Source organism: Neovison vison, chromosome 5 (genome assembly GCF_020171115.1).
Source record: "Neovison vison isolate M4711 chromosome 5, ASM_NN_V1, whole genome shotgun sequence".
Classification (NCBI taxonomy): Eukaryota; Metazoa; Chordata; class Mammalia; order Carnivora; family Mustelidae; genus Neogale; species Neogale vison.
Genome location: NC_058095.1, coordinates 110,546,734 through 110,563,107, shown reverse-complemented (window position 1 = coordinate 110,563,107; position 16,374 = coordinate 110,546,734). Strand labels below are relative to the sequence as shown.

The window sequence follows — 16,374 nt, the reverse complement described above, 5'->3', positions numbered from 1 at the left end:
CCTGAGCCGAAATCTAGAGACGGACACTTAACTGACTGAACCACCCAGGTGTCCTGTGTTCTCAGTTTTTAAATTGAATTTGTGCTCCCTGTGATTTCCCTTTTTTAAAATAAATGGCACAGAAGAGGGTCTTGATAACATAGGAGCCACCATAGTTGAGTGTCACAGAACCATGTGTCATCCTGTCTCATAAAAACCGTGTGGGCCATGTCCTCAAAATTCTGCAGTACTGATGTCCAGTTTGAAGAGCTAGAGTTACCTCACTGATCATTTAGCTCACTGATTCAGTTATATACGAATCTTTATTTTCTTTTAGTGCTGGACAGAGTTTAAATAATGCTGAGGGTATTAGTACTAAACCAGAATTAGAACCTAGAACCTTTTTTTCTTTTTAAGTGGGCTCCATGCCCAGTGTGAAGCTCAACATGGGGCTTGAATCAAGATCAAGATGGGCTCACATCAAGAGTCAGACACTTAACCACCTAGTTACCCAGGCACCCTAGAACCTAGAACTTTTTTAATGGAAGTTTCAAATATAAGCGAAAGGTAGAGGGAACTATATAATGACTCTTGCATATTATTACACCAGCTTCCTTGTGGCCAGTCTTACTTCACTTAGAGCTCCATTACTCCCTTCCACACCATTAATTATTTTGGAGCAAATTCGAAACATTTCATCAGTAAATACTTTAGTATTTTCTTTAGTATCAAAAGGTAAGGCACATTTTAGTTTTTGTAGTGAAGTCTTTTTCTAGTTTTATTGAGAAATAATTGACATGTGTCAGTAAGTTTAAGGCATAGAGCATGATGATTTGATTTACATACATTATAAAATGATTACCACAATAGCTTAGTTAACACCCATCATCTTATATAGATAACAATCCAAAGAAAGGAAATTTCTTTTTGTGACAAGCTCTTAGGATCTACCTCTGAACAACTTTCCTATCTGTATACGGTGTTTATTGTTAACTATAGTCATTGTGTATATTACATTCCTAGTGTTTATTTTGTAACTGGAAGTTTGTTTGTTTGTTTTTAGATTCACATATAAGTGAACTCATACAGTATTTGTCTTTCTCTGACTTATGTTATTTAGCATAACATCTTTAGGGTCTCACCATGTTTTTGGACATGGTAGGATTTCCTTTTTTATGGCCAAATAATATTCCACTGTCTGCATACACCATAACTTCTTTATCCATTCATTCATTGGTGGACACATAGGTTGTTTTCATGTCTTAGCTATCGTGAGTAATGCTGCAGTGAACGTAAAGGTGCAGATATCCTTTGAGTTAGTGTTTTCATTTCCTTTGGATATATTCCCAGATGTGGAGTTGCTGGATCATATGGTAGTTCTATTTTTAATTTTTTGAAGATCCTCCATACTGTTTTCCAGAGTAGCTGCATCAATTTACAGTTCTGCCAATAGAGCACCAGGGTTCTCTTTTCTCCCCGTCCTTGCCAACACTTGTTACCTTTTTTTAAAAAAAATTTTTATTTGTCAGAGAGAGGGAGAGAGAGTACTTGCATGCATGAGTGGAGGAGGGGTAGAGGGAGAAGCAGGCTTCCTGCTGAGCAGGGAGCCTGATGTGGGACTCGATCCTAGGACCTTGGGATCATAACCTGAGCTAAAGGCAGACGCTTAACTGACTGAGCCACCCAGACGTCCCAACACTTGTTACCTCTTATCTTTTTGACAGCAGCCATTCTAATAGGCGTGAGATGGTATCTCATTATGTGCATTTCCCCGATGATTATTGATGTTGAGCATTTTCATTACCTGTTGGCCATTTGTATATCCTCTTTGGAAAAAATGTTGATTTAGGTCCTTCGTCCATTTTAAATTGGATTATTTGGTTTTTATGCTATTGAGTTATATGAGTTCTTTATACCTTTTGTATATGAATTCCTTATCATCAAGCTTTGTAGTTTGATGGTAGTTCTACTTCCTTATTTTGGTGAGGGTACTTTTCATTTTAACACAACCATGATATGATTATCACATTTAAAAACATTATTATAGTTACTTAATATCACTGAATATTCAATTAAGTCTGGAATTTTTTCAGATTTACTAGTTGTTAGTGTTTTGTCCCACTTTCTTTATGTGTATGTTTTATTGCTGAACCTTTTGAAAGTAAATTGTAGATACTGTGATACTTCACTTCTGAATACTTTAGTTCTTACTCTCTTAAGAATAAAACATTCTTCACATAATCACATGCCATTTTTTACATATATAAAAATTAATATTAATTCAACATATTATTTATATGTAGTACATATTCAAAATTTTCCAGTTGTCCTTCAGCTATCTATAAAACAGGATCAGAAAGTTAAAAAGTGGGATCCAGTCAAGGTTACTCTTTCTCCCCACTTGTTTTTTTTTGTTTGTTTTTTGTTTTTATCACCTGGCTTTTTTGAAGAGACCAAGCCAGTTTTATTGTAGAATATGCCACATTCTGGATTTGTCTAATTGTTTTTCTCACATTTAGATTCACATTAAATTTTTTTCTTTCTTTTTTCTTTTCTGTTCTTTCTTTTTTTTTTTTTTTTTTTGGCAAGAATACTACACAGCTGATGTGTACTTACTTCATCACATCAAAGGCACGTAATGTCAGGATGTTCCACAATTGGTTAAGGTAGTAATTGCTAATTTTCTTCATTATAAAAGCATATTCCCTTCTTTGTAATTAGTGAGTACTGATGAAATGATACTTTGGGATTATGTGAGTTCCTCAGCATCTTTTTACCCAGTGATTATTACAACCATTAATGATCTGGGCCTGAACCAGTTATTATGTTGGGAGTAGCAAATTTCATACCTGCCATTTTCATATCTGCCTTTTCTTCTGCATTCATTAGTTGGCATTCTGCTGAAAAGAATTAATTTCTCCTTCTTCCTCCCTTTTGCCTATCCCTGACCTTAGTAGACTAGTGGAATTTTTTTAAAAGTCATTATAATCTATTGGCATTGCTCTTTTTGAAGCTCAGAATTGTCCCAGATTTGACTAGTGGAAGATGGTTTCTTTGTCCTTTAGATGGCTTCTTTGTCATTTTGTCCCTGTAATCTTTGTGGACTTCTTTCTTTTTTCTTACACAGTTTTATTGAGTTATAGTTTACAGACCCCACAATTCACCCATTTAGAGTTTATAATTTATGGTTTTTAATGTATTCATGGATAGGTTCAATCATCACCACAGTCGGTTATAAACCACTCACCATCTCAGAAAGCAGCGCTGTACCTTTAGCTGTCACTCTCTGACCCCAGTCTGAGGGGTCAGAGAACTTATAGAGAGTTCTGTGAACTTTGTAAATGTGTCTGTATATATATGTCTATATAACATATATGTGTGTATATATATGTCTATAAAATATATATGTATCTATAAATTGCCTGGTTTTAAACATTTCATATGAATAGGATTATATAACATACGGTTTTTTGTGATGTCTTTCACTTAGAATCTTTTCACAGTTCATCCAAGTTACAGCATGTGTTAGACTTCATTCCTTTTTATGCTGGGTAGTATGCCGTTGTATGGATACGTCACATCTTGTTTATTCATTCTTCTGCTGATGGATACTTGGGTTGCTTCCACCTATTGGGTGTTATAAATATACTGCTACAAACATTCATGTATGCATGTGTTTTCATTTCTCTTGTATATATGCCTAGGAGTGGAATTTTTGCACTGTATAATAAGTCTGTGTTTAATCATTTGAGGAATGGCCAGACTGTTTCCCAAAGTGGCTGTACCCATTTACATTCTCACCAGCAGGATATGAGGGTTCTGATTTCTCCACCTACTTGCCAACTCTTGTTAATATTTGACTTTTTGACTTCAGGCATCAAGTGGGTATGGAGTGGTGTCTCATTGTGGTTTTATTATTATTTTTTTAAAGATTTTATTTATTTATTTGACAGAGAGAGATCACAAGTAGACAGAGAGGCAGGCAGAGAGAGAGAGGGAAGCAGGCTCCCTGCTGAGCAGAGAGCCCGATGCGGAACTTGATCCCAGGACCCTGAGATCATGACTTGAGCCGAAGGCAGTGGCTTAACCCACTGAGCCACCCAGGCACCCCTCATTGTGGTTTTAATGTGCATAATGTCCTTGCATCATTTGTTATCCCAGCATTCTGTCCAGTTGTCCCTGCATCATTTATTGAAAGGCTATTCTTTCCCGCTGGATGGTCTTGGCACCACTGTTGAAGTCAGTTGCTAATAAATTTTTGGGTTTCCTCCCTCTCTTGCTCCCTTCCTTCCTTCCTTCCTGTTGATTTATTTGAAAGAGAGAGAACACGAGTGGGGGGAGGAGCCGAGGGAGAGAGAACATCCTTAAGCAGACTCCCTGCTGAGCACAGACCCTGACTCAGGGTTTGGTCCCAGGACCCTGAGATCATGACCTGAGCTGAAATCAAGAGTCACATGCTCAACTGACTGAGCCAGCCAGGCGTCCCGGGTTTGTTTCTGATCTCTCAGTTTTATTACATTGAACTTTATGTCTCTCTCTCTCTCTTTTTTTTTATGTCTCTTTTTATGTCAGTATCAGACTGATTTGATTGTTTTGTAATAAATTTTAAAATCAGGAAATATGAATTCTAATTCTTCTTTTTAAAGATTTTTTTGTCTATTCTTGGTCCCTTGCAAGTCCATATGAATTTTAGAATCAGCTTGTCACTTTCTACAAAGAAGTCAGCTGGGATTTGTTAGGGATTATGTTATATCTGTTGATCAGTTTGGGGAGCATTGCCATCTTAACAAATGTTAACTCTTCAAGTTCAAGAACACGAGATATTTTGAAATTATTTAGATCTTTTTCAGTTTCTTTCAGTGATACATTGTAGTTTTCAGAGGATAAATTATATACTTTTTAAAGATCTTCCTAAGTATTTTATTCTTTTTGAAGCTTATTTAAATGGAACTATTTTCTTAATTCTGTTTTTTGATTGTTCATTGAAAGTGTATAGAAATATTTTTGATTTTTATATATTGATCTTGTATCCTGTTACCTTGTTGGACTAGCTTATTCTAATAGATTTTTGTGGATTTTTTAGGATTTTCTATATGTGTAACTATATATGTATGTATGTAAGATCATGTTGTCTGCAAATAGAGATAGTTTTACTTCTTGATTTCCAATCTTTATGCCTTTCATGTATCTCTCTTGCCTAATTACTTAGCTAGAACCTCCAATACAATGTTGTATAGAAATGATGAGACCATATATCCTGTTTTATTCTGATATTAAGGGGAAAGCTTCTAGCCTTTCCTATTTAGTATGATGTTAACTGTGAGTTATTCATACAATGCCCTTTATCAGGTTGAAGAGGTTCCCATCTATTCCTGGTTTGTTGAGTGCTTTTATCATTAAACAATTTTGCTTTTTGTTAGATGCTTTGTTCACAACTATTGGGATGATCTAGTGAAATTTTGATTCTAGTAATTTGAAAATATCCCCTGAAATAATTTTGCTAAGTCATTACATGTTTCTAATGTTTTTTCAAAAATGTAGTCTAATTTTTGCAAGGTTTGCAAATTAGGCTTTCAGCTGGAATGCTGACTTAAATTTGTCTATGAAAAATAGGTTTAAAGTCCATTTCTTCATAAGTGTATCCTATATTCATCAACATACCTTTTGATACCAAGTGGGAATTGCTTTTGTTAAGTTGTAAATGTGGCTCAGATATTATCAGACTGCTTCTCCTGGATGTCACACATCCTGATTTTCTTTTCTTTTTTTAAATTTATTTATTTGACAGACAGAGATAGCAAGTAGACAGAAAGGCAAGCAGAGAGAGAGGAGGAAGCAGGCTCCCCGCCGAGCAGAGAGCCCGATGTGGGGCTCGATCCCAGGACCCTGGGATCGTGACCTGAGCCCAAGGCAGAGGCTTTAACCCGCTGAGCCACCTAGGCACCCCAGCTTTTCTTTTTTCTGTTTTTGTTTTTGTTTTTTTTTAAATACATTTTATTTTTTGGAACAGTTTTAGATTTACAGAAAAATTGAGAAGGTCTTACAGAGAGTTCCTATGTACGTCACATCCAGTTTTCTCTGTTATTTAACATCTTATATTATTGTGGTGCAATTGTGGTGGTGAATGAGTCTGTAATGATACATTGGTATTAACAAGAGGCCATAGTTTATTCACATTTCCTTAGTTTTTATATAATGTCTTTTTCTATTCCAGAATCCCATTATCCATTTGTAGTTACTACCTTGCATTTTTTTTTTCTTTCTTCCATATCCTCTTAGGCTCTTCTTGGCTCTGAGAGTTTCTCAGACTTTCCTTGTTTTTGCTGATTTTAATTTAACATTTTTGAGGAGAATTTGTTAAGTATTTTATAGGGTGCCTCCCTATTGGAATTTGTCTGATGCTTTTCACATGGTTAGACTGGTATTATGTGTTTTGGGGAAGGAAACCCAAAAGTACCATATTTATCACATACCCAGGGTAGACACATCAATATGATTTACACTGACATAGATCACTTAGTTGAGGTGGCATTGTTAGGTTTCTTCATTGAAAAGTTGCTTTTTTTCCTCAAGCTATGCTACTTTCTTGAGACAAAGTATTTACATACATTATTTGGAATTTTTCTGCAAGGCAGATCTTTTTCCTTCTATATATGTAAGTATGTATATATGTATTTATTCACTTATTGATATCAGTATGAACTCATGGATATTTATTTCATATTTATGGCTATTATCCACTGTTTTATGAGCACTTCCTTATCTCTTGGGTCTGTAAGACATTTTAGGCTCATTTTGTCTATTTCCTATCTTAGCCCTAGAATCAGCCATTTCTCCAAGGAGTCCTGGCTTCTTTTATTGGAGAATGTATTAGAAAACAAGGTCTAGGTGCTAGGTGTGCTCATAGCTGTAGAGTGTTCCTGATTTTGGTCCTCTCAGCTGATAGCAAAAAAATATGTATGTATAACCTATTCGTGTTGCTACACCTCCTCACCAGCATTTTAACTTACCCTAACTTATTTTAGTGCCTGGACTGATAAACATGTAATAGGGGTGTTTCTTTTAAAGCTAGCAGGCTTGAAATACACCAGGCTGTGTAATTTACTGCCCTTATCTAAGAATGTTTTTCTCAACTTTCATCCCTTCTCCTGACTTCTATTTAAATTTATATTTTGGATAATTATATTAATTATTTGTATAGTACTTAAAAAACTAATACATAAAATCAACCTTGCAGGAATCAGGTATGTGGTAGGTAGGGCATATAGTTTGGGGGCTGTTTGTTTATTGCCTTGCTTTCATTATTCTGTAGGCTTATAGTAGGAATGTTGCTAATAATTCCAGGAAACAGATAATCCATTTGCAGTAGTTACCTTGGGTTTGAAGGCCACAAAGTGGGTATGATGAAGACAAGATCTATTTCTCAGTCCAGTCTAGGGAATTGTGTTCTTCTTTTTTCCTTTTATTTCTTTGTTTTCTTTATGAATAATCGGTTTTATATTAGGTAGAATGCCCATTTTAATAGTTCTGATAAGATGTTAGGTGATTAAGATTACTTTATAATTTAGTATAATTTAGTGATATATTTAGTATGTTTTATTTAGTCATCACATAGCCAGTGTCCTGATGCCTTCTTGTGTGGACCTTTTGGTTTAAGAATACCACTTTCAGGAAATATGCTTGCTTTGCTTTGCTTTTGGTGAGGGGCACAGGGGCATCAAGGTGATCCTGCTGTGACATCTTTGTGCCATTTAGGGGTTGTTTATATTTTCTGGTTTCTGCATGCAGAGTTAGAACTGGCCCAAGTGATACGGAGACTGTCTCCCAAACACTTCTCTGGGCCATTCCTTTTGGCATGTTTGTTAGTCCTTCATTTTTATTTCTACCTTTATAAAACTATAAATGTAAATTAGTGAGATCTTCATCAGTAACTTAGTAGTTAGTGACCTGTGTATAATTGATGTTATTCTTTAGGCAGTGAAGAAGGCTCTCAAAAATAGCTTACTGTAGCTCTTCTCACATAAAGAGAAAAGCAGTTGTTTAGATTGGCCGGTTACTTGATAAAAACATTTCTGATATTCCGAATGTATTCTGTCCAATCTTAAATTTTGTTTCTAAACAGAAGTTGAAAATTAGCTTCCTAGAGGAGACTTGTGTATTATATGAACCTTCAGCAGATACCTGGTAATGGTTCTGAAATTAGTGGTTCACAAAAGACTGTGGATGTGTTTATGGGAGTAGGGATGCTCCATACTAATTTAACTTTTTCATTTCCATGGGTTGTTTTGGTCCATTTATTTATTAACTAGTTTTTTTTTTTTTAACTTCATGGAAAGATTCATATTACAAACACAGCTGAAAACTACACTTTAATCTTTCTTCTGATTTCTTTATAATAGCAAATTGCACAGAGTTTAAAAGATGAACAGAAGAAGGTACCTTCAGAAGCTTCATTTTCAGATGTTCGGTTAGAGGAAACGGAGTCTAATAATCTAAGAAAATCCGGTATGTTATGATTAACTCCAACTTTATTCATTCATTTAAACTTCTATTGAGGACTTGTCATGTTCTGAGCATGAGAAACAACCTTGTGCATTTGAAGAGCCCAAACTTGGGTGGGGGTAGATTGATAAGCCACAGCTGTAACTGTGTGGCCATGTCCTAAAGGTATGGACAGTGTACTCTTGGACCATGGTAGAAGGGCATCAGAATTATGAAGGGAGGTGAGCTTTGAGTGCAGGAAGGTGGGTTCAGTGAGAGATGTGGTGTCTGAAGCTATACTCTTTATAAAGGTAGGAATGAGTGAGTCAGGTGAAGTAAAGTTGTTTAAGATAGAATAGTATGGAGGTGGGCAGGCAGGAATAGAAGACTGTGGTTGCTTTGGGGAAGTCAAGTGGTTTGGTATGTTTGGGCATAGGTTATTTGGAGGGAGGAACAGATAAAGCCGGCCAGATAGGTGATAGTTTCAGAGACTTTGAACTTCTTGCTAATACAGTGTATTGGAATAATTGTACTACCAGATTTGCGTTTTGTAAATATATGGAGTGCCTGTGACTAGGGTAAGATACCGATAAAAACATGTGGGCTGGCTTGGACTAGGGTACATGTTATGCAAGGAGTGAAATTGTCCAAGAAGCATCCTGGATATTTATGAGTTATGTAGACAAAAAGCTAGATGAGAAACAGGGATCCCCTCCCCTCTCCTCCTAGCTATAAGGGATACACTGAAGCTCAGGTTTTTGGGGAGCTGGGATTGGCTGGGAGTTGGGGTAGTGAGAATGGGAGGCTTTAATAGCCCCAGTTGTCCCTAAATCCCCATGCTTAGGGCATCTCCAGGTATTGTGTGTTACTCTATGAACAGCTGATACCTCAAACCCAGACTGCCAAGCAAACTGGGTATTCCTTGTCTGGCAAAGCCAATTTTATCACATTTGCTTCATAGGAAGATAGAGCCATAGGGGGTTAAGATTTCCTCCTTTGAAATAGAACCCGTGCCATGTCTTCATATACCTTTTGTTTCTAGTATACACCTTGGTCCTAATAAATCTCTTCAAGAGTTAGTGGAGAGACTAAAGTACTTTTCTATCTTAATGACGTTGGTCTTATACATTTTCCCTTTGCCCAGTAAAGTCTATTCTTTCACCCTTGCTTGGCCTTAAAATAAATAAGGTATTGTTGGCAGAACTGTAGAGCCTAGTTAGGAGATTGTTTTGTTTTCCATTTGAAAGATAAAAGTTTGAGCCAGGGCACTGACAGGGTATGGAGAAAAGTGAATAGATGAGGCATCTGGTGAAAAGCTTGAATCAATAGAATTTGATGACACACTAGATGTGGGGGCTGAGAAAGACTTAACAGCGTCCACATGGAACAACTGAGAAGATCTATGTATATCGATCTAGAGCTATGCTGTTCAATATGGTAGCCACCTGCCATTGAACATGTGAAATGTGACTATCTGATATGCTGTTAGCATATAAAATACAAATCAAATTTCAAAGACTTAATATGAAATAAAGAATGAAAAAACCTTATTAGTAATTTGTCTTGATTACATGTTAAAATGGTGGTATTTTAGATATATTGGGTTAAGTACATTAAAATTCATTCCACTTGTTTCTTCTTACCTTTTTTAATGGGGCATTTTAATGTGTTACACTTATGGCTCACGTTGTATTTCTGTTGGACAGTACTTTTCTAGAGCTATAAAGAGGACTGATTTAGAGATAAAGACTGTAGAGACGCTTTCGGCTTGTGTAGGGTCACCCCAGGACAGAGAGTACAGTGACAATAGCAGAAATGTGGGGAGAGAACCTTAGCAGATGCTGACATGAAAGAACAATGGAGGTAGAGGAGAGTCAACTTCATGTAAAGTAGACATTTTATAGTGAGGCATTATAGAAGAGCTTTTAAAATTACACAAATATCACATGCTTTTGAAAAGCAAAAAAATAAGCTTACAGAATTATAAAGTGAAAGCACTAACCCACAGTGTTCTCTTCTTTCTTTTTCCCCATAAATCTGTACCATAAACTCTAGGCCTTCTTCTAAGCAGAGGCTGTTCTGGCTTTTTTTTTTTTTTTTTTTTTTCCTTCAAAGAATTTTGCTTGGCTTGGCTATACTTTTACTGTTTTAAGTATTGGCTATTACTTTTTTTTTTTTTTTAAGATTTTATTTATTCCTTAAAGAGAGAGATCACAAGTAGGCAGAGAGGCAGGCAGAGAGGTGGGGGGAAGCAGACTCCCACTGAGCAGAGAGCCTGATGTGGGGCTAGATCCCAGGACCCTGAGATCATGACCTGAGCCAAAGGCAGAGGCTTAGCCCAGTGACCCACCCAGGTGCCCCAATGGAAAAAAAGTTTCAAATATAAAGAAAAGTAGAAAGAATGATATGATGAACAGTGAACACCACTACCCACCATATGGATTCAAGGCTTAACATTTTATCACATTATATATACATATATTCTTTTGCTAATCATTTTTTAAAATTTATTTATTTATTAAGTAATCTCTACACCCAATGTGCGGCTCAAACTTACAACCCCAAGATTAAGAGCCACATGCTCCTCTGGTTGAGCCAGCTAAGCGCCCCAGTCTTCTGCTAATCATTTTAAAGTAAATTATTGACATCATTGCCAGTTTACTCTTGAGTATTTCATCATCTCTCCAAAATATAAGGACATCTCCTATATAACTCTAAAACCTATTGCACTAAAACATTTAATAGAGTTTCCTAATGTCCTCTAATACCCAGTTCATATTTCATTATCCCCTCTTATTCCAGAGTATTATCTTAGCTCTGCTGTTGTGGCTCATTTGAACTCTCGTCCATTGAGCTGAAATGATTGTGCTTCCCTCACAGAGATGTCTTTGCTCAACCAAGCTCCTCACTTGCCTCCTCCTCACCCTCACCAGAGTGTCTGCCCTGTCTCGGAGAGAGGAGGGGACAATTCTCTTCAATTGGGAATTGGATAGACTAAGTAGGCCTGTAAGTAATACAGCTAAGAGCATGGAAGGCAGGCAGTCAAGCAAATCAGCTTTGATTAATTTTCCTGTTTAGCATAGCTTTATTTTCTTGTCATTTCCTTACCTCCATTGGCTTCCACTAGCTTCCACACGACTACTTACAGATCTACCTCCTTTTTGTATAAGGCATATATACTATTTATTCATTCCATAAGGAATGTTTTGTTTTAAAGATTTTATCTATTTATTTATTTATGATTTTATTTACTTGAGAGAGAGGGAGTGAACGAGCAGTGTGGAGGGGTGGAGGGAGAGATCAGGAGAAGCAGACCCCCTCTGAGCAGGAAGCCCGATATGGGGCTCCATCCCAAGACCTGGAGATCATGACCTGAGCTGAAGGTATATCCTTAACCAACTGAGCGACCCAGGCACCCCAGATATAATTTATCTGAGAGAGAGAGAGAGAGACCACGAAGAGGGAGGCAGAGGGAGAGGCGGGAGCAGACTCCCTGCTAAGCAGGGAGCCTGATGCAGAGCTTGATCTCAGGACCCTGGGACCACTGTCTGAGCCACCTAGGTGCCCCCATTCCGTAGACATTATTGATCACAGTTTTAGAATAGCTTTTGAATTAAGCATATATACATGAGGGTGGGATATATGTATGTATTTATGTGTAGTCTCACTAATTGTGTTGAATATCAGCTGTCACAATTCCTGTGGGTTCCTGTGGCATTATTGATTAAAGGTGAAAATACTTGGAAAAAAATGGATGCCTCTAGCTACTGATAACTAAAAGAACAAAAGTTTATGTTTACCGTGCAAATAAGACAAACCTCCAGGTATGTGAAATGTGTCTTTTTTTTCCATTTGGGTTTTTAGGTTCAACAGAATCCCTCAATACTAGACCACAGACCACAATTTCTCCAGCAGATCTTCATGGAATGTGGTATCCTACAGTTCGAAGAACTCTTGTGTGTCTCTCCAAATTGTACAGATGTATAGATGTACGTGTATCAATTCTTATTTATCTTTACTGTAAATTGCTTGCTCTTTCATGTGAAATTTTTAAATTTTAAGTTTATTTTAAGATCTTGGTGTAGTATTTTGTTTGGTATTTACAGAGGTAAGTTTAAGATCAGTCTAATTTAGGGATTTTTTAAAAAAAGATTTTATTTATTTATTTATTAGAGAGAGTGAAAGCATGAGTGGAGGGGAGGGGCAGAGGGAGAAGGAGATGCTGATTCTCTGCTGAGCAGGGAGCCCAATATGGGACTCTTGATCTCAGGACCCTGGGATCATGACCCAAGCCAAAGGCAATTGCTTAATTGACTGAGCCACTCAAATGCCCTTAATGTAGGGATTCTTAATGTGTGTGTTCTGTAGAACTTTAGAATTCACTAGTGGCCTTTGGGAAGTCTTTGGATACCTTGAAATTTTGAGTAAAATTGTGTTTGTATCTTTATATTTGTGTCTTTTTGAGAAGGATTATAGCTTTCATTGCATTTACTATGACCACATAAAAGTTTAAAAACTACTGGTTAATTCATCTGTTTTAGTTTATAGGTAAGGAAAAAGACATGCAGAAGGGTTAAGTAATAATGTCCAGTGTCACATGGCTATAGTACATATTTAGTATAAATTTGTTATTAAATGCATTTACTTTAGTTTCTTTTTTTTTAACTTTAGTTTTTTTTTTTTTAAAAAAAGGTTATTTATTTTAGAGAGAGGGTGCATTTATGGGATTGATGGGAGGGCCAGAGGGAGTGGGAGAGGAAGAGAATCTTAAGGAGACGCCCTGCTAAGCCCTACATGGGGCTTGATGTCACAACCCTGAGATCATGACCTAAGGCAAGCCTTAGGACATTTAACTGACTGAGCCACGTGGGCACCCCATTATTTTAGTTTTGTACTCCATTTTAATCAACACTTTTTTTAAAAAGATTTATTTATTTGAGAGCAAAATTGCAGGGTGGGGAGGCAGGGAGAAGGGCAGAGGGAGAGAGAGAATCTCAAGCAGACTCTGCATTGAGCACAGAGCTCATCATGGGGCTCTTTCCATCTCACAACCCTGAAATCATGACCTGAGCTGAAATCAAGAGTCGAATACTTAACTGACTGAGCCATCCAGGTGCCCCTAAGTCACTATGAAACCATGGACTAATTTTAGTTATTGCTGAAATTGTAGTACCTTTTTTTTTTTTTTTTTGAAGCACGACCTTAAACATAAAGCATTGATTTTAGGTCCGAGCTATTGTAAGCATTCAAGAATGTTTAATGATATGATTATCAATCTTGAAAGATTAGAGTTGTCTTACTTACTATTAGGAGTTTGCTGCTGAAATAGTTTATAAGATTAAATTTTTTTTATAGCTTTTAAAAAAATTTTTATTTATTTATTTTATAAGATTAAATTTTTAAAAAATTTTATTTAAGTAATCTCTACACCCAACATAGGACTTGAACTTACAACCCCAAGATCAAGAGTGCTCCTCCTGCTCCTCCAACAGAGCCAGCCAGGTGCCCCTGAAATTCAGTGAATTTAATTTAAAATTTGATTGTTACAACTTAAATAGCATATAAAATGTGACAAAATAACAACAGCAATGTAATTGTCCTGAAGCTGTTGTTTAAGAATAGAGACCAAAGGGGGTATGTGTATGTTTCCCAGCCCCCTCATCGTCCCCTCACTACCCCCCACCACAGAGATGTTCTGTATCTCAGAGGCTGAACAAGGTGGCACAGTTTCATTGGTTCAGTAGAGTGCATAGTACTTAGTATATCTATTTTAAGCTACATAGTTATTGGAGTTTGTACTTGCAGAGATTTTGAAATTTAACCAGAAAATACCTTTTGGCCTATTCTGGGACTTTTAGGATGCGGCAAGATCACCTCTACAGTTAGATGTCTCAGCCTTTTTGTCCAGCTAATGAGTTGTCTTCTAGAGGGAAGTTTGGACTTTGGAATCTCCTCTTCCCCAGGTTCCCTAGCAGGAGTACTCAATGATGGTATGAGGCTAGGATTAGGAAGCTCCCTAGAGTAGAGCTGGGATCCCGGGGGGCACATGGGGTCGTGTTCCACACAGAACACATTGTCATCACAGACCCTAGTGAAGCCTTTTTGGTGCTAAAGAGCGATTTGAGCCAAACAGTAGGGTAGACCTGAGGACGCAACTCTGCCTGTTTTTATTTTATCTTCTGGGACTGCCTGTTTTTTTTTTTTTTTTAACATAGCTATGTCTGAATCTTATTCCTCTCTCTTTTAACCATCTAAGGTGAGGAAAGCCAAGTCTAGTGAAAAACGCATTAAGACTGAGCGGGGGAAGAGTTGGTCTTAGTCGAGGCTGCTGATCTTCGGTCTTCCTCAGGCAGGAGCAGTGACCTAGCAAGAGGCATCCCTAATCTTTTCTTACTACAGAAGCTGCATAGGAGACAACTGACAGGGAAGCAGTACAAAAGGAGAACAGCATCAAGTAAAGATCAGGACCCAGGATTGTGGCCTCATAATAAATATTTTGCTCATATTCCTCCATGCTAATTCCATCTCAAGTGGAATGGAGGCAGGGAGGGAAGCAAGGGACCGGCAGGCGACCCTGACATGCCACACTTTTGACAAGATACAGAAATGACAGAATTAAGAATCATACTTCACATGATGTTTATAACCCAATTATTTTGTTTTTATCTAATTATATTTTACAAAAATTTTACCACTTCCTTCAGCATTCCTATATTTCATGCACAGTATCCTGTAATTTGGATTTACTAGTATTTTATTGCTTGACTCCCCCATCACTGAACATTTATTTGATTTTTTTTTTTGCTGTTTTAAATAATGTAGTAAGAGCCATGTGCATGAATTTTATAATACAATACTGATTATTTGGGATACATTTTTAGAAGTGGGTTTACTGAGGCTTTGTCTTAAAGTTGGTGGGGTCAGAACCACATCTGCCTTGTCTACCCACCACTGGGCATCCAGCATTTAGCACAGAGCCTAGCCTGAAATAGGTGCTAAGGAAATATTGCTGAAAGGTCACAGGAGAGTTTTGAGAGATGCAAATTACAGAACTACCTGTTGGTCTAGACCAACAGGTAGTTCTGTAATTTGCATGGGAATAGGAAACTCTAGGAGAAATATTTGCCAGTAATATAAGTTCATCCAGTGGATGAGGGCAAGCAAGCATTCATTATTGAATTGCTTGTTCTCTGTTTATATAATTTCTCTGTTCCTGTGTTGTGAAGCACTTCAGTTAATGTTTTTCTTTTATTTCACCAGAGGGCAGTGTTCCAAGGATTATCACAGGAAGCCTTGTCTGCCTGCATTCAGTCGTTACTTGGAGCATCAGAGTCTATCAGCAAAAACAAGGTTTGATGAAGTGTTAGGTGAAATATTGTTACCTATAATAATATTGTGGAATATAGCATTTATTTGTAGACACAGAAATTTAAAGCCATTTTGGTGGGAGGATTTGTTTAATATGATTTAATTGAAGCCCTTGAAGAGAAGTTAAAACAGTTGACCCTTGAACAAGACAGGGACTCAGATCCTTTCCCCCACATTTTGAAATCCTTGTAGAACTTTTGATTCCTCAAATACTGAACTACTAATAGCCTGCTGTTGACTGAAAGCCTTACTTATAACATAAACAGTTAACACCTATTTTGTCTGTTATGTGTATTACGTACTATATTCTTAAAGTAAGCTAGAGAAAAGAAAATGTTATTAAGAAAATCACAGGGAAGAGAAAACACATTTATAGTATGATGCTATAAAAAATTGCCGTATAAGTGGACCAGTGTAGTTCAAACCATGTTGTTGAAGGTTCAATTGTATATTATTATAGTGCTAAATAAAGACCACACTGTATGAAGGAGTTCCAGCTTTGCTGAAAAGTACTGAAAATGCCACTTTGGTTCTAAATCCTATAGA

At 36.9% G+C, this 16,374-nt stretch overlaps 1 protein-coding gene across 2 annotated transcripts in view; it reads left to right on the top strand.

Moving 5' to 3' along the window:
- COG3 (component of oligomeric golgi complex 3) overlaps positions 1 to 16,374 on the top strand; it is an 81,094-nt gene that overhangs the window by 42,386 nt on the left and 22,334 nt on the right. For both annotated transcript variants that reach the window (XM_044249755.1, XM_044249756.1), the window contains exons 14-16: positions 8,379 to 8,484; positions 12,325 to 12,449; positions 15,721 to 15,810. In XM_044249755.1, the coding sequence (XP_044105690.1) occupies positions 8,379 to 8,484; positions 12,325 to 12,449; positions 15,721 to 15,810 (321 nt within the window). The remainder of the gene's footprint in view (positions 1 to 8,378; positions 8,485 to 12,324; positions 12,450 to 15,720; positions 15,811 to 16,374) is intronic.